At 40.6% G+C, this 19,276-nt stretch overlaps 1 protein-coding gene across 3 annotated transcripts in view; it reads right to left on the reverse strand.

Annotated features, from left to right (window-relative positions):
- ADGRE3 (adhesion G protein-coupled receptor E3) overlaps window positions 1-10,155 on the reverse strand; it is a 125,118-nt gene extending 114,963 nt beyond the window's left edge. For 2 of the 3 annotated variants that reach the window (XM_036239887.1, XM_036239885.1), the window contains exon 1: window positions 9,966-10,154. In XM_036239887.1, coding sequence (XP_036095780.1) covers window positions 9,966-9,990 — 25 coding nt within the window. In that variant the 5' untranslated portion in view covers window positions 9,991-10,154. Of the gene's footprint in view, window positions 1-9,965 lie in introns of all 3 variants that reach the window. The other variant, XM_036239886.1, reaches the window with a different exon arrangement.
- Between the last annotated feature and the right edge of the window lie 9,121 nt (window positions 10,156-19,276).

Genomic DNA, 19,276 nt, shown 5'->3' on the forward strand with positions numbered 1-19,276 from the left:
AAGCAACAGAAACAAAGGAGAAAATGAACACATGGGACTACATCAAACTCAAAAGCTTCCGCATAGCAAACGATACAATCATCAAAATGGACCGCCAACCCACTGTATGAAGAGCATAATTGTCAATGATACATCAGATAAGGGGCTAATTTTCAAATATATAGAGCGCTCATACAACTCAGCAAAAGGAAGACAAAGAACCCAATTGAAAGATGGGCAGAGGACCTATTAGATACTTCTCCAAACAGGACATACAAATGTCCAAGAGACAAGAAAAAATGCTCAACATCACCAATCATCAGAGAGATGCAAATTAAAACAACAATGAGGTATCACCTCACACCTGTCAGAATGGTCAGTGTTGGCAAAAAAGGGACTTTAGTACAGCTGGTGGGAATTCAGATTAGTGCAACCACTATGGAGAACCCTATGGTGGTACCTCAAAAAATTAACAATTGAATTGCCAGTTGACCCAGTGATCCCTCTTCTAGGAATATACCCTAAGAAGCCTGAAACATCATTCAGGGAGAATATATATACCCCCATGTTCATAGCAGCACTATTTACAATATTTAAGATCTGAAAACATCCCAAGTGTCCATTAATAGATGAATGGATAAAAAAGGTGTGGTACATATTCACAATGGAGCACTATGTGGCTGTAAGAAAGAAAGATCTCTTATCCTTTCAGATGATCTGGTGGGGCCTGGATAGTATATCCTAAGTGAACCAATCCAAGCAGGGTAAGACAAATATCACATAATCTCACTTAATTGTGGAATATAATGAACATAACAGTCTGAGGAACAGGTTAGACCCAGAGACGTGGAATATGGTACAGACTACAACCCTTAGAAGAGTGGGTGGGGTAGAGGGAGAAATAAACCACAGAACTTATATGCATGTACACATAACTGATGGACATGAACAACAAAGCTGGGGACAGGGTAGGGGTGTTAAGGTTGAGGGTGTTAATGGGGAAAAAAGGAGAAACATCTGTAACAAAAATGAATTAATGAAAGAAAAAAAAAATCATGGCCGGGACTAACTTCCAACTAGTAAAACATGGCTGAAATGTCTTTCCTGGTTTCTAAAACTCATGTAGTCTGGGTCTGGCCACATTTCTTCAAGGCTAGTTTTTAGGATCTCCTTCAAGCCACACCAGCAATGCCATACTCAATATTTATGTGTGTCTTAAATTAGAGTTTCTGAAGTCATCATGTTGGAATTCCAGAGTTTTAAGAAACTCTAGAAATCATCTACTGACTCTCTTAATCAATGAGGAAATGGGTCTTCAGTTTCAATTTGCTCAGATAGCAGCTGTACAAATTTGGGAATTGTCATCTTCTGGGGTTGGAGTCATTTCATAAATAAGAAAATACATAAAGCCTGGCCTAAATCCTCCATAAATGCTAGTTGCCTCTGTTATCATTTTATTTGCATGAGAATAATTTTCTATTTCTTGACCTGATGCTCAGTTTATTCCATTGCCTGTCCCACCCAGTGACGAGGGCAGAGAGTTCATGGTTAATTAAAATACAAATAATTCATATCAGAAGTGTCTGGGATGCTGGCTCTTGTTGCCCCCAAAGCAGACAATAGCTTGCTTGGGCTTCTCACATTTAAATTGCACATTCTCTCACCCAGCCAGTGTGGCTCAGTGGTTGAGTATGAATCCATGCTCCCAGAGGTCACTGGTTTAATTCCTGGTCAGGGCACATGGCCAGGTTTTGGGCCAAATCCCCAGTGGGGAGTATGCAGGAGGCGGCCAATTGATGTTCTCTTTCATTGATGTTTCTCTCTCTCTAAAAATCAATAAAAAAAATAAAGAAAAAAATTAAATTGCACACTCTCACACTTAAATTTGATTCTATATGTATGTATAAATATACATACATATAATGGACATTTCTTTTATGTAAGATGTCTTGGGAGGGAGTTAAAAGTGGAGGGGACATAGCATTTTTTTTCCAAGTAGCTTATATTAATTTTATAGAATTTATGGTATGTCACTGTGATATTTTAAGTGAGTCTACAACCTTTCAATGATACCACTTCACATATGTAATGTGAAAATGCTGTCTGTTGATGAGTGTAACACAATCTTGGCTTGTTGTGAGACTAAAGTAGGTGCTTGATAAATGTAATCTTTTATTGATTTTGTGGCTGTTGATAGTTCCTTGATTTAGAGCCAGAAGAATGGACTGGAAAGATGTGGTGGTTGAAGCCACAGGATCATGAGATTTCTTTAGGGAAAGGGAGTGGAAGAGAAGACAAAGACTTCAAGCACAGTCCTCTGGGAACAGCATTACAGCAAAGATCTGGAGCCAGGTAGCTTGGGTAGAATCCTGGTTCTTCCATTTTTATTTATTTATTTATTTTATTTTTTGGAATATGCCCCTAGTGGGAACCAAACCCGGGACTCTCTGGTCTGCAGGCCAATGCTCCAACCGCTGAGCCAAACCGGCCAGGGCGCTCTTCCATTTTTAAAGTGTGAGACATTTGAGAAGTAACATAACCTCTTTGTACCCCAGTTTTCTTACCCATATGATAGAGATAATAATAATACCTGCTCATGGGCCCACATAGAGGATTAAATGGTTTAATACATATAAGGTGCATAGTGAGTGTTCAAAAATATTCATTGTTGTAGGCCCATGAGGCAGGTATTATTATAGACACCTCTCCAAACAGGACATACAAATAGCTAAGAAACATATGAAGAAATGCTCATCATCACTAATCATCAGAAAGATGCAAATTAAAACAACAGTAAGGTATCACCTCACACCTGTCAGAATGGCCGCCATCAACAAATCATCAAACAACAAGTGTTGGCGAGGGTGTGGAGAAAAGGGGACTCTAGTACACTGCTGGTGGGAATGCAGACTGGTGCAGCCGCTATGGAAAACAATATGGTGTTACCTCAAAAAATTAAAAATTGAACTTCCAGTTGACCCAGTGATCCCACTTCTAGGAATATACCCTAAGAAGCCTGAAACACCAGTCAGAAAGAATATATGTACCCCTGTGTTCGTAGCAGCACTATTTACAATAGCTAAGATCTGGAGACAGCACAAATGTCTATCAGTAGATGAATGGATAAAAAAGCTGTGGTACATGTACACAATGGAGTACTATGCAGCTGTCAGACAGAAAGATCTCTTATCCTTTGAGACAACATGGAGGGACCTGGAAAGTATTATCCTAAGCGAAACAAGCCCAGAGAAAGACAAATATTACATGATCTCGACATATTTGTGGAATATAATGAACATAACAGTCTGAGGAATGGGGTAATCCCAGAGACGTGGAAGTGGGGTACAGACTGACAATCCCCAGAAGAGGGAGTGGTAGAGGAGAGATAAACCACAGAACTTATATGCATGTATGCATGAATAGTGGACATGGACAACAAAGCTGGGAACAGGGTGGGGAGGGAGTGGGGGAATCAGTGGGGGCAAAAGGAGAAACACCTGTAACAAAAATATATAAATTGATTAAAAAAATAAATAAAAGGATAGGAAAAATGGCAGTGGAGTGAATGGAGCTACACAGACCATCTCCCAGGACCAAACTGGATTTACAATGAAAATAAAGGCAAATCTTCAGGAAGGGGCAACCAAAAGACACCTTGGAGGACCACATAACCAGGGACACCAACTCAATCCTGGTAGGCATGCGAAGACGTGAGAGGGGACGGGAGCCCATAGTCCGCAGCAGCCTGGGCGGGGACCAGAGAACTCGGCGGGAAGTTGCTGCTGCCGCCTCGGCTGCGACCCCGCCTGAGTCCTGCAAACTCTGCTGCCTGCTAAGCCCTTGGCTGGTGCAACACGGACTGGCACGGACTGGCTGTGACCAGGGGACTCAGCAGGACGCTACTACCGAGGCTGAGTCCTGCAAACTCTGCATGCTAAGCCAACGGCTGGTGCCGCATGGACTCGCTGGGACCAGGGGACTCTGCTGGAAGCTGCTGCCACCTCGGCAGTGTCCCGCTACCCCAGCTTAGTCCTGGGGCTTCTGCTGAGTGCAGCGCCCTAGGGTTAAAAGTCCCAGGCTGCTCCACAATGCAGAGTCTAGACAGATGCTAAATTGGCAGCAAGCCACTCACCTAGGGCTCTGGCAGAAGGAAGGCAGACTGGACTGGAACTGTGTGGGGACACTCGGGTTTTGGAGGGTGCTAAGAGCTTTCGCTGAGTGCAGCCACGCAGGACTGTCCTCATTTTACTCCTTTCCAGGGCCCTGGGGAGAGGCGGAGACCCCTCCCTCAGAGATTCAACCCCATCTGGTGGCCATTGAAATGCTAATTGAGGCCCATTAACAACCAGCAACTGCCCCACCCTTGGGAGATCCTCTTACACTGAGCACCAGAGGGAATTTTTCAGGCAACTCACAAACCAAGGGTCTTCAGGTGACCTCGACTAATAGCCTCCAGGCAAAAAGAAGCTAGACGATAACTACCATTCCCTGGGCTAGCAACACTAACCAGAAAAGCTAAGACTTGATGGTGGTGTTTAAAGTGGGTCCTCCCTGGTTCATCCAAACCCAGGAGAGGGACCCACAAACAGCAGAACACCAACACCCACAGGGAAAATTTGGCAGACTCCAAAGCCCACTGTAATAGCCAAAATGGTAAAAAACAGAAACAAAAGCCAAATGAAAGAACAAGAGACCTCTATGGAAGATGAGATAAATGAGGTGCAGTTAAGCAAGTTAACAAAACTAGAATTTAGAGCCATGATGTTGAGGAAGCTCAACAGCATGTGTAAGGATATGAGCACCATGAGTAAAGACATAGAAATGTTGAAAATCAACCATTTGGAAATTAAAAACCACCAAGAAAAAATGAAGAATGACATATCAGAAATGAAAAAAAAAAAAACACATTGGAAAGTCTAAAAAGCAGAGTAGGGGAAGCTGAGGACCGGATCAGTGAATTAGAAGACAGGGTAGAAAAAAATCAACCAATCAGTAAACCAAAAGGAAAAAATGATTCAAAAACAGGAAGACAGCTTAAGAGAACAGTGGGACAACTGGAAACGGAATAATTTTCGCATCATAGTAGTCCCTGAAGAAGAAGAAAATAAGCAAGGATTAGATAATATATTAAAAAAAAATAGTGACAGAAAACTTCCCTAATTTGGTGAAGGAAGAAGGCATTCAAGTTCAAGAAGCACAGAGAGCCCCAAGTAAGAAGAGCCCAAACAGGCCCACACCAAGACACATAGTAATCAAACTGCCAAAAATTAAAGACAAAGAGAGAATCCTAAAAGCAGCAAGAGATAAGCAACAGGTTACCTACAAAGGAAACCCTATAAGGCTCTCAGCTGACTTCTCACAAGAAACACTACAGGCTAGAAGGGAATGGCATGAAGTAATCAAGGTCATGAAAAACAAGGATCTGAATCCAAGACTACTCTACCCAGCAAGGCTATCATTCAAAATAGAAGGTCAAATAAAGAGTTTCCGAGACAAAAAAAGGCTAAGGGAATACATTAGCACCAAACCAGCACTGCAAGAAATGTTAAACGGACCGCTGTAATTACCAGGAGAAATGGGAAGGAAAATAAAACCACACTAAACAAAAATGGCAATAAATAAGTACATATCAATCATCACCTTAAATGTAAATGGATTGAATGCTCCCATAAAAAGACACAGAGTAGCTGATTGGATAAGAAAGCATTACTCATCTATATGTTATTTACAAGAGACCCACCTCACAACAAAAGTCTCATATAGATAGACAGTGAAGGGATGGAAAAAAATCTTCCAAGCAAACGGAAAGGAAAAAACAGCTGGGGTAGCAATACTCATATCTGATAAAATAGATTTCAGAATGAAGGCCATAATTAGAGACCAAGAAGGCCACTACATAATATTGAAAGGATCTATCCAACAAAACAATATAACCTTGATAAACATATATGCACCCAATATAGGAGCACCAAAACATGTTAAAAAACTTCTGAAGGACTTCAAAGGAGAAATCGATAGCAATACAATCACAGCAGGGGACTTCAACACCCCATTGACATCACTGGATAGATCCTCTAGACAAAAAATTAGCAAGGAAACAGAGACTCTAAATGAAGCCCTAGACCAAATGGATTTAATCGATATCTACAGAGAATTACACCCCAAAACTACAGAATTCACATTCTTCTCAAGTGCACATGGGATATTCTCAAAGATAGACCAGATGTTAGGGCACAAACTAAGTCTCTACAAATTCAAGAAGATTGAAATTATATCAAGCATCTTCTTAGATCACAACGGCATGAAACTAGAAATCAATTGCAAGAAGAACATACAAAGAAATTTGAACACATGGAAGCTAAACAGCATGTTATAAAACAATGAATGGGTCACCGAGGAGATCAAGGAAGAAATCAAAAACTTCATGGAAACCAATGAAAATGAAGACACAACAATACAAAATCTATGGGATTCAGCGAAAGCAGTTCTGAGAGGGAAGTTCATAGCACTACAGGCCTACCTAAAAAAAGAAGAAAAATCTCTAATAGATTATCTAACCTCACAACTTAAAGAACTAGAGAGCAAACAAAAAGAAAACCCCAGAGCAAGTAGAAGGAAGTAAATAGTAAAGATCAGAGCAGAAATAAATGACATAGAGACCAAATAAACAATTCAAAGGAACAATAAAACAAAGAGCTGGTTTTTCGAAAAGATAAACAAGATTGATGGACCCTTAGCTAGACTCACCATAAACAAAGAGAGAGAACCCAAATACACAAAATCAGAAATAAAGAGGAGAGATAACAAATGACACCACAGAAATACAGAAGATCATTAACAACTACTATGAACAACTAACAAATAACAACAGAAGAAATTGAAGATGTAATCAAGACTCTCCCAGCAAACAAAAGCCCAGGCCTGGATGGCTTCACGGGGGAGTTTTACCGAACATTCAAAGAAGAACTAATACCCATTCTCCTCAAACTATTTCAAAAAATTCAAGAAGAAGGAAGACTTCCAAACTCGTTTTATGAAGCCAGCATAATTCTAATCCTAAAACCAGAAAAAGGCACAACAAGGAAAGAAAACTACAGGCCAATATCGCTGGTGAACATAGATGCCAAAATCATGAACAAAATACTAGCAAATCGGATCCAGTAATACACCAAAAAAATTATCCACCATGACCAAGTGGAATTCATCCCAGGGATGCAAGGTTGGTACAATATTCGCAAATCCATCAATGTGATACACCACATAAATAAAATGAAGAATAAAAACCACATGATCATATCAATAGATACTGAAACAGCCTTTGACAAAATCCAGCATCCATTTCTGATAAAAACGCTCAGCAGTGTGGGAATAGAGGGATCATATCTAGACATAATAAAGGCCATATATGAAAGACTTACAGCCAACATCATACTCAATGGGCAGGAACTAAAAACATTTCCCTTATGAACAGTAACAAGGCAAGGATGCCCACTTTTGCCACTCTTATTTAACATAGTCCTGGAAGTCTTAGCCACAGCAATGAGACAGGAAGAAAAAAGAAAAGGGATCTAAATTGGAAAGGAGGAAGTGAAACTGTCATTAATTGCAGATGACATGACACTATACATAGAAAACCTCAAAGACTCCACCAAAAGGTTACTAGACTTAATAAATGAATTTGGCAAAGTAGCAGGATACAAAATTAACATCAAGAAATCGATGGCATTCTTATACACCAATGAAGAACTCACAGAAAGAGAAACTAAGAAAACAATCCCATTTACCATTGCAGCAAAAAGATTAAGATACCTAGGAATAAACTTAACCGAAGAAATAAAGGACCTATTCGCAGAAAACTACAGGTCAGTGAAAACAGAAATAGAGGAAGATATAAAAAAGTGGAAGCACATACCCTGTTCTTGGATTGGGAGAATTAACATCATTAAAATGTCCATATTACCCAAAGCAATCTATAGGTTCAGTGCAATCCCCATCAAAATACCAACGACATATCACAGAATTAGAACAATTATTTCAAAAGTTCATATGGAACCAAAAAAGGCCTCGAATAGCCACAGAATTCCTGAAAAGGAAGAACAAAGTTGAAGGGATCCCAATACCAGATTTCAGGTTATAGTACAAGGCCACTGTAATCAAAACAGCCTGGTACTGGCACAAGAACAGGCATATAGACCAGTGGAACAGAACAGAGAACCCAGAAATGGACCCAAGGCAATCTGTTCAATTAATATTTGACAAACGTGGCAAGAGTATACAGTGGAGTAAAGACAGCCTCTTTAATAAATGGTGCTGGGAAAATTGGACAGCTACTTGCAGAAAAATGTAACTAGACCATCAACTTACACCCTACACAAGAATAAACTCAAAATGGATAAAAGACTTAAATGTGACTCATGAATCCATAAAAGTCTTAGAAGAGACTGTAGGCAACAAAATTTAAGATATCATACACAGCAGAATTTTTACTGATACATCACCTAAGGCAATAGAAACAAAGGAGAAAATGAACACATGGGATTACATCAAACTCAAAAGCTTCTGCACAGCGAAAGATACAGTCATCAAAACGGAAAGGCTACCCACTGTATGGGACAGCATAATTGCCAATGATATATCAGATGTGAAGTTAATTTCCAATACATATAGAGTGCTCATACAACTCCACAAAAAGAAGACAAAGAATCCAATTAAAAAATGGGCAGAGGAACTAAATAGACACCTCTCCAAACAGGACATACAAATGGCTAAGAAACATATGAAGAAATGCTCATCATCACTAATCATCAGAGAGATGCAAATTAAAACAACAATGAGGTATCACCTCACACCTGTCAGAATGGCCGTCATCAACAAATCATCAAACAACAAGTGTTGGCGAGGGTGTGGAGAAAAGGGGACTCTAGTGCACTGCTGGTCGGAATGCAGACTGGTGCAGCCACTATGGAACAAAATATGGCGTTACCTCAAAAAATTTAAAATTGATCTTCCATTTGACCCAGGATCCCACTTCTAGGAATATACCCTAAGAAGCCTAAAACACCAATCAGAAAGAATATATGTACCCCCATATTTGTAGCAGTACTATTTACAATGGCTAAGATTTGGAAACAGCCCAAGTGTCCATCAGTAGACGAATGTATAAAAAAGCAGTGGTACATATATACAATGGAGTACTACACAGCTGTAAGAAAGAATGATCTCTTATCCTTTGAGACTACATGGAGAGTCCTGGAAAGTATCATCCTAAGTGAAACAAGCCACACAGAGAAAGACAAGTTCCATATGATCTCACTTTTTTGTGGAATATAATGAACATAACAGTCTGAGTAATGGGGTAGTCCCAGAGACATGGAAGTGGGGTACAGACTGACAATCCCCTAAAGAGGGGGTGGGGGGAGAGATAAACCACAGAACTTATATGCATGTATGCATGAACAGTGGACATGGACAACAAACTGGGGAAAGGGCAGGGAGGGTGGGGGAGGGGGGAATCAGTGGGGGAAAAAGGAGAAACATCTGTAACAAAAATTAATTAATAAAAAATAAATACAAAAGATAAATTAATTAATAAAAATTATGCTGTATTTAGACAACAGAAAAAAATAAAAAAATAAAGAGAAAAAATATTCATTGTTAAATATTGGTACAGGGAAAGGAAAAGGGGGGGGAGAAAAGAGAGGCAGAGAATGAGTTAGGGCAGTTCTAGGTTACAGAAGTTATCAAGAAGGAAAGGCTATCAATTAGAAAAGAAGGCTGTATAGAAGAAAATGAACAATTTATTGGATTAGACCATAACATAAATTTTAGGGATATCTGGGAGCATATTTTAAATAGGGTGGTGAGATAGGAAATCGTAATTTAAGAGAAAGGGAGAGTGTTCAAAGTAAAGCAGAACAAAGAGGAGAAGAAGAAAACAGCTAATAGGGGGTAGATTAAGGTACAGTCATTGTCAAGATTACACGTACCTGCAAGAAGTAATGGTCTTTGCATTTCTGTGTGCAGGTAATTCTTGCTAGTCACTCTGAAAACTCTACTGTGCTGTAAGCTAGCCACTTTTCTTGTTTGAAGAAAATCTCATGAGAATTGACATAAGTACCTTAGGTCAAATGACTAAGGAACTTGTTCTTAGAAAAGTGAACTTATCATCTTTCACCATCAGACCATGGTTCTGCTTTTTAAAAAATCCTCATCCAAGGATGTGTTTTTATTGATTTTCGAGAAAGAGGGGGGAGGGAGAGAGAGAGAAATAAACATTGATGTGAGAGAGACACATTGACTGGTTACCACCCGCACAATACCAATGGGGGTTGGGGACAAACTGCAGCCGAGGTACGTGCCCTTAGCAGAAACCAAACCTGGGTCTCTCTGGTTTGTGGGCCGATGCTCTAACCGCTGAGCAAAATTGGCCAGGGAAAAACTTCCTTCTTTTTAAAGGCTGAATAATATTTAATTGTAAGTGTATACCATGTGTTCTTTATTCATTCATCAGTAGGACCCACTTATTTAGAGGATAACCAAATTGCAAATAAAGTTACTAGTTACCAGAGCTAAATTTCAAGCAGTGCACACTAAAAGAGCTACATTGGTGGTTCATATTGGAACACTTTCACACTATTTGTAATAATCATGACAAGGAGGATTCCAAAATGGTGGTGGAGTGAATGGAAGCTACACAGAATATCTCCCAGAACCAAACTGGAATTACAACTAAAATAAAGACAAATCATTGTGAAAAAGCAACAGAAAAACAGCTTGTGAGGACCATATAACCAGGGACACTGAATCAATCCTGGTAGGATTGCAAAGGTGCAAGAGGGGGGCTGGGAGCCCAGGGATAGCAGCGGTGTTAGCTGTGAGCAGCGCCATCAGGGTTAAAATCCCAAGCCCACTCCTCAGCGCAGAGAGCCGGGACAGAGTGCTAAAATAGCCACAGCCACTCACTTTGGGCTCCTGTAGTTTTTTTTCTGGTGAGTTTTCTTTTTCTTTCATTTGGGTTTTGTTTGTTTGTTTCACCATTTTAGCAATATAGGCCCGGTGAGGGATGGTGGAATGTGTTGGCAGGTTGGTGTGTATCAAATAAGGCTGCTGTGCCTCCCAGACTGTTATGGTGTATGGTGCCTGTTGCCTGCTGTGGGTCGCTGGTATTGGTTTTTCAGGCAGGTCTTAGCTCCCCAAGTCTTGCTGCTGCTTGGGCTGGGGCACCACTCCTGATCAGCCTCTGCTGATGCTGGTAGGGATGATTCTAAGCTGCTGATCTGTGCTGCTGCTGCCTGGGGTGCGTGTGTCCAGCTGGTGCACTGCTGGAGTGTGTGGATTCCACTGGTACTCTGCTGGGATTTGTGGCTCCCACTGGTAGCTGCTGGGGTGTGTGGATCCAACTGGTGTGCTGCTGGGGTGCATAGGTCCCACCGGTTTTCTGCTGGGTATTCTGCTGTTTGGTGGGTCTCAGCTCCCGATCAGTCGCTTCTGGGGGCGAGTGTCAGTTTTCTGTTTGCAGTACTATTGCTGCTGCTGTTGCCAGGGAATGCTCTCAGTTTCCAATCCTCTGCTGCTGTTGGGGGCCGAGGATGCCACACTCCTGGGACATTGCTGCTGCCAGGGGGAGGGTGTCCAGTCCAAGTCCACTGCTGCAGTAGTCAGGGGCATGTCTCAGCTGCCAGAACCATGCTGCTGCTTGGGTTGGGCACTGCTCTTGATCAGCCTCTCCTATGCTGCTAGGGGATGGGTCTCAGCTGCCAATCTGAGCTGCTGCTGCCTGAAGATGGATGTCTGCTCCGAAGCCTCAGTTGCTATTGGGGGTGGGGCTCTACTGCCACCCTGTCACTACTCATTAGGGGAAGGTGATGGACTCCAATCAGGTTTCTGCTGTGGGGGATGGTGCTCAGCTCCTGGCCACTTTTGGCTACTGCAGCAGGCACCTCTATAGCGCTGCTACCGTGCACTGGTCCACGTTGACACAGCGGGGTCCACTGAACTGATGGTGCAAGGTGCTCTGGTGGACTCAGATCACTTAGCTTTAGCTGCTCCCCGCTGCCTCCTCCCAGAGAAGACCAGGGATCTTTTAAAATGGTGGGGCCTCCCAGCCATGCCGATAGATGCTTGCTGATAAGCCACTTACCATGGTAGCCAGATGCTTTCTGTCCACAGCACAGGAAACTTCTGCGTTATGTTTCTGCACTGCTCAAGGTTGGTCGTCCATACTCACATTCACTCACACTTTCTCTCACACTCACTCACCCTGTCACACACTTAGCTTCACTCCAGTCCTGCCCACTGACATCTTTCTCCTCAGATGGAAAACTCTTGATATGTCCATCGATTCTAAATGATAGTTTTGCAGGATAAAGTGATCTTGGTTGTAGGTTGTTGCTTTTCATCACCTTGAATATCTCTTGCCACTCCTTTCTGGCCTGCAAAGTTTCTTTTGAGAAATCAGCTGATAGTCTTATGGGAATTCCTTTGTAGGTAATGGATGGCTTTTCTCTTGCTGCTTTTAAGATTCTCTCTTTGTCTTTAAACTTTGGTACTTTGATGATGATGTGTCTTGGTGTGGACCTCTTTGGGTTTCTCTTGTTCAAGACTCTCTGTGCTTCCTGGACTTGTATGTCTGTTTACTTCACCAAGTTAGGGAAGTTTTCTGTCATTATTGTTTCAAATAGGTTTTCAATTTCTTGTTACCCTTCTGGCATCCCTATGATGAGAATGTTGGCATGCTTGAAGTTGTCCCAGAGGCTCCTTATACTATTCTCATTTTTTTGGATTCTTTTTTTTTTCTCTTTTGATTGAGTGTTTTGTTTTCTTATATTCCAAATTGATGGTCTTCTTCTTGGCTTTACCTACTCCACTATTGATTTCATGTAAATTTTTCTTTATTTCAGTTAGTGCATTTTTTATTTCTGACTGGTCCTTTTTTATGTTTTTGATGTTCTCACTAAGTTCCTTGGAGGTCTTCTTAAGTTTCTTGAAGGTCTCACTAAGTCCCTTGAATGTCTCACCAAGTTCCTTGAGCAACCTTATAACCAGTGTTTTCAATTCTGCATCTGACTGATTGCTTCTCTTCATTTTGTTTAATTCTTTTCCTGGAGTTCTGGTTTTTTCTTTCATTTGGGACATGTTTCTTTGTCTTCTTATTTTAGCTACTTTCCTGTGTTTGTTTCTAGGTATTAAGTAGAGTTGCTATGTCTCCTAGGCTTTGTACGGTGGCCTATTGTTGTAGGTGTCCTGTAGGATTCAGTGGCACAGCCTCCCTAATCATCCCAGTTGGGCACTCGAGGTACACTTTTTGTGTGAACTTTACACCCTTCTGTTGTAATTGAGTCTTGATTGCTGTTGGCATATCAATGAGAGGGATTTATTTAGGCTAATCAACTCTAAGGACTCGCTGTGCCCACTGATGACTGGCCTCTGACTACCTTGGAGGATCAACTATATAGCAGCCCACCACACAGAGCAAGACTTAATTCCTCAGGGCTCTGGTATTCACTGAGTCTGCTCATTGAGTGTGTCACTTGTGGAGGTAGTTGGGTGGTGGTGTTTTTATGTGGTCTAAAGCTGTCCACTGGGTGTGCTGGCTCTGGGACAAGGTCAGTCACTGCCTGTGTTCTATCTGGGGCCACCCAGCATAAGCTACGAAGTGATCTGCCAATGGTTGCTTCTTGTTCTGGGCTTACAGGTGCCCGGGAAAAGCCAAGTTGTGAACAAATGCTGGCTGCTTCTAGTGCCAGACCTGGGGCCCATTAATGAGAGGTATGAGGCTCACTGAGACCAGATGCTGCTTGTGTGAGAGATTTTAGGAAACTCTAAAACAGGATCCAAGACAGGCCAATTCTATGGTAAAGCCTTTGGAAATAGCTTGGGTGGACCTGAATGTTGGGTGAAGTGGGGCCTCAGGGAATTACCAGGGTGGGGTAAACAGTGTGAGTCAGGTTCTGGAGTCCTAGATATGGTGGTCATCTGCTGTCCCATGGAAGGGCTCATCAAAGGAACATCAGCCTCCACCAACACGTCTGTCCAGGAGAAAGCTGCCTCTCCAGCCCTCGTCCCGAGGCCAAACAGCTCAGTTCTTTTCTGTATGTCTCTGGTGCCCCTCAAGCTGCCTCCCCTCTAAGCTTAGAGGGAACAAATCCTAGTAAGTCCATGCATGGGTTCTTTAAGTGCAACTGCCTGAAGCTCCAAAAGCCTCAGCCTCCCTCTGCCTCAGTTCCCTCTGGTTTTTACAGCCAGAAGTTTGGAAACTTTCTGGCACTGGAACCCAGAGCTGTGGGGCCTGATGTAAGATGGGGACCTTTTGCTCATCAGGGAGGACTGTCCCAGCCAAAGTATTCCTCCTGATTTTTATTCACCTCATGTCAGTGTGGGCTCAGCCCATTCACGTTTCTGCCCCTCCTACCTGTCTCAATGTGGCTTTTCCTTTAATTTTTATAGTTGTAGGACTTCCATTCAGCTGGATTTCAGGTGGTACTGAAGGATGTTTTTCTGTAGTTCAGTTGTAACTTTGATGTGGCTGTCAAAGGAAGCAAGTACCACGTTTATCTATGCTGTCATCTTTTAAAAAAATAAATGTTTTTTTTATCCTCACCCGAGGACACTTCTCCATTTTTTGTTCAGATAGAGTGGGAGGGGGAGAGAGGAAGAGAGAGAGAAACATCGACATGAAAGGGACACATCGAGTGGTTGCCACCCACAAGACCCATCCAGGGTCGGGGACAAACTGCAACCAAGGCACGCGCCCGTAGCGGGAACCAAACCTGGTTCTCTCTGGACTGCAGGCTGATACTCTAACCGCTGAGCCAAACCAGCCAGAGCTCTACACTGTCATCTTGACTGGAAGTCTTGGTGGAGTATTTAGGGTTTTCTATGTACAATATCATATCATCTGGGAATAATGACAGTTTCACTTCCTCCTTTTTAATTTGGATCCGTTTTATTTTTCCTTCTTATGTGATTACTGTGACTAAGACTTCTGGTACTATGTTGAAAATGAGTGGCGCAAGTGGACAGCACTGTCTTGTTCCTGTTCTTACAGGAAATGGTTTTAGTTTTTGTCCATTGCATATGATTTTGACTGTAGATGTGTCATCTATGGCCTTTATTATGTTGAGGTATAATCCCTCTTTTTCCACTTTGCTGAGAATTTTTTTAAAAAATGGGTACTAGATTTTATCAAATGTTTTTTCAATATCTGTAATATGATCATAAAATATTTACCTTTCATTTTCTTTATGTGGTGTATCACATTTATTGATTTACAAATATTGTATCAGCCTTGCATCCCTGGGATAAATACCACTCAGTCTTGGTGAATAATTTTTAAAATGTATTTCTAAATTTTATTTGCTAATATTTTGTTTAGGATTTGGCATCTTTGTTTATGAGGGATATTGACCTGTAATTTTCTTTCTTTGTAGAGTCTTTATCTGATTTTTGAATTATAATTATGCTAGTCTCATACAAAAAGTTTGGAAATTTTCCTTCTTGAATTTTTTGGAATAGTTTGAGAAGAATTGGTGTTAGTTCTTTGAATGTTTGGTAAATCTACCCCGGAAGCCATCTGTGCCTGGGCTTTTGTTTGCTGGGAGATTCTTGATTACATCTTCAATTTCCTTAATTGTCATTGTTCTGTTCATGTTACTGACTCCTGTGGTTGAAATTTGGAAGCTTGTATGATTCCACAAATTTGTTCATTTCACTTAGGTTGTCTAATTTGTTGGCATATAATTGTTCATAGTATCTGTTAATGATCTTTTGTATTTCTGTGGTGTCAGTTGTTATTTCACATCTTTTAATTCTGATTTATTTATTTGGGTTCTCTCTCTTTGTTTTTTGATTAGTTTTGCTAAAGATTCATCAATCTTGTTTATATTTTCAAAGAATTTGCTCCTGGTTTCATTGATCTTTTTTATTTTTTTATTTTTTAGTCTATGTGTCATTTATTTCTGCTCTGATCTTTATTATTTCCTTCCTTCTACTTTAAGTTTTTCTTGTTCTCTTTCTAATTCTTTAAGTTGTAGGGTTAGGTAATTTATTAGAAATTTTTTCTGTTTCATTCAGTCGGTGAGGCTCAGTTGTTGAGCATCAACCCATGCACCAAGAGCCGGCAGGTTTGATTCCTGGTCAGGGCACATGCTTATGTTGTGGGCCAAATCTCCAGTGGGGGGCATGCAAGACAAGACCAATTGATGTTCTCTCTCATTGATGTTTGTCTCTCTCTCTCTCTCTCTCTACCTCTCCCTTCCTTTCTTTGTAAAATCAATAAAGATTTAAAAAAAAAAAAGTTTTTTTCTGTTTCTTGTGGTTTTCCTGTAATGCTATAAGCTTCTTTCTCAGGACCGTTTTTTGCTGTGTCCAATAGATTTTGTGTTTTATGTGTTCACTTTCATTTGTTTCTAGGAAGCTTTTGATTTTTTCTTGATCACATTGGTAACCTATTCATTGTTTAATGTGCTGAAATGCTTTTATTTTATTTTATTTCTATTTTTATGCCATTGTGATCTATGTTTGATATGATTTCAATCTTTTTGAACTTGAAAAGACTTAACTTGTTTCCTAACATGTGGTTTTTCTTTGAAAATGTCCTGTGTGCACTTTATTTTATTTTATTTGTTTATTTTTGTACAGATATTTCCCCTTTTTTTCCCATTGACACCCACCTTCCCATTGCCCGCCACCTTGTCCCCAGCTATGTTGTCCATGTCCATTGGTTATGAGTACATGCATATAAGTTCTGTGGTTTATCTCTTCCCTTCCCTCCACCCCTTCTTTTGGGGATTGTCAGTGAGCACCCCACTTCCACCTCTCTGGGACTACCCCATAACTCAGATTGTTATGTTCATTATATTCCACAAATAAGTAAGATCATGTGATATTTGTCATTCTCTGCTTGGCTTGTTTCGTTAGGATAATACTCTCCAGGTCCCTACATGTCATTTCAAAGGATAAGAGATCTTTCTATCTTACAGCGGCATAGTACTCCATTGTGTATATGTACCACAACTAACTTTTTTGTTCTATTTTATTTCATTTATTTATTTTTTCTTAATTATCTATTTATTTTTGTTACAGATATTTCTCCTTTTCCCCTCACTGATTCCCGTCTCCTCTCTCCCCGCCCTGTCCTCAACTTTGTTGTCCACGTCCATTGTTCATGCATACATGCATATAAATTCTGTGGTTTATCTCTCCCCCACCACCCCCTCTTCTGGGGATTGTCAGTCTGTACCCAACTTCCACCTCTCTGGGACTACCCCATTCCTCAGACTGTTATGTTCATTATATTCCACAAATAAGTGAGATCATTTGATACTTGTCTTTCTCTGGCTTGTTTTTTTTAGGATAATACTTTTCAGGTCCCTCCATGTCATCTCAAAGGATAAGAGATCTTTTTTACCTACAGCTGCATAGTACTCCATTGGGTAAATTTACCACAGCTTTTTTATCCATTCGTTTACTGATAGACACTTGGGCTGTTTCCAGATCTTAGCTATTGTAAATAGTGCTGCTATGAACATGGAGGTACATATATTCTTTCAGATTGGTGTTTCAGGCTTCTTAGGGTATATTCCTAAGAAGTGGGATCACTGGGTCAACTGGAAGTTCAATTTTTAATTTTTTGAGGTAACACCACATTGTTTTCCATAGTGGCTGCACCAGTCTGCATTCCCACCAGCAGTGCAGTAGAGTACCCTTTTCTCCACACCCTTGCCAACACTTGTTGTTTGATGATTTGTTGATGGTGGTCATTCTGACAGGTGTGAGGTGATATTTCATTGTTGTTTTAATTTGCATTTCTCTGATGATTAGTGATGTTGAGCATTTCTTCATACGTCATTTGAATGTCCTGTTTGGAGAGGTGTCTATTTAGTTCCTCTGCCCATTTTTAAAATGAGTTCTTTGTCTTCTTTTTGTTGAGTTGTGTAAGCACTCTCTATATATTGGAATTAACCCTTTATCTGATATATCATTGGCAATTATGCTCTCCCATACAGTGGGTTGCCTTTCCATTTTGATAATTGCATCTTTTGCTGTATAGAAGCTTTTGAATTTGATGTAGTCCCATGTGTTCATTTTCTTCTTCTTTTTCTATTGCCTTAGGTGATGTATCAGTGAAAATTCTGCTGCATATGATGTCTGAAATTTTGTTGCCTACATTTTCTTCTAGCATTTTAATGGGTACATGTGTCACATTTAAGTCTTTTATCCACTTTGAGTTTTTCTTTTTTTTTTTTTTTTTTTTATCCTCACCCGAGGATATTTTTCCATTTTTTTTTTTACAGATAGAGTGGGAGGGAGAGAGAGGAAGGGAGAGAGAGAGAAACATCGACGTGAAGGGACACATCGAGTGGCTGCCACCCGCACGACCAACCAGGGCCGGGGACAAACTGCAACCGAAGTACGTGCCCTTAGCGGGAACCGAACCCGGGTCTCTCCGGACCGCAGGCCGACGCTCTAACCGCTGAGCCAAACTGGCCAGGGCCACTTTGAGTTTTTCTTGTGTATGTTGTAAGTTGATGGTCTAGTTTCATTTTTTTTCTATGTAGCTGTCCAATTTTCTCAACACCATTTATTTAAAAGGCTGTCTTCACTCCACTGTATACTCTTGCCCCCTTTGTCAAATATTCATTGAGCATATTGTCTTGGGTCCATTTCTGGGTTCTCTGTTCTGTTGCACTGGTCTATATGCCTGTTCTTGTGCCAGTACCAGGCTGTTTTGATTACAGTGGCTTTGTAGTATAACCTGAAATCTGGTAATGTGATCCCTCCAACTTTGTTCTTCTACTTCAAGATTGTTGTGGCTATTCGGGTTTTTTTTTTTTGGTTTCATATGAACTTGGGAAGTTTTTGTTTTAGTTCTGTGAAGTATGTCATTGGTATTTCGATGGGGATTGCATTGAATCTATAGATTTCTTTGGATATTTTATGGACATTTTAATGGTGTTCATTCTTCCAATCCATGAACAAGGTATGGGCTTCCACTTTTTTATGTCTTGCTCTATTTCTTATTCAATGAACTGTCGTTTTCTGTAAATAGGTCCTTTACTTCTTTGGTTAAGTTTATTCCTAGGTATCTTAATTTTTTGCCGCAATGGTAAATGAGATTTTTTGCTTAGTTTCTCTTTCTGTGAGTTCATCATTGGTGTATAAGAATGCCATCGATTTCTTGACGTTAATTTTGTATCCTGCTACTTTGCTAAATTTATTTACTAAGTCTAGTAAATTTTTGATGGAGTCTTTGAGGTTTTCTACGTATACTATCATGTTATCTGTGAATAATTACAGT

This window comes from Molossus molossus, unplaced genomic scaffold, assembly GCF_014108415.1.
Source record: "Molossus molossus isolate mMolMol1 unplaced genomic scaffold, mMolMol1.p scaffold_m16_p_4, whole genome shotgun sequence".
In the NCBI taxonomy this organism is placed as follows: domain Eukaryota; kingdom Metazoa; phylum Chordata; class Mammalia; order Chiroptera; family Molossidae; genus Molossus; species Molossus molossus.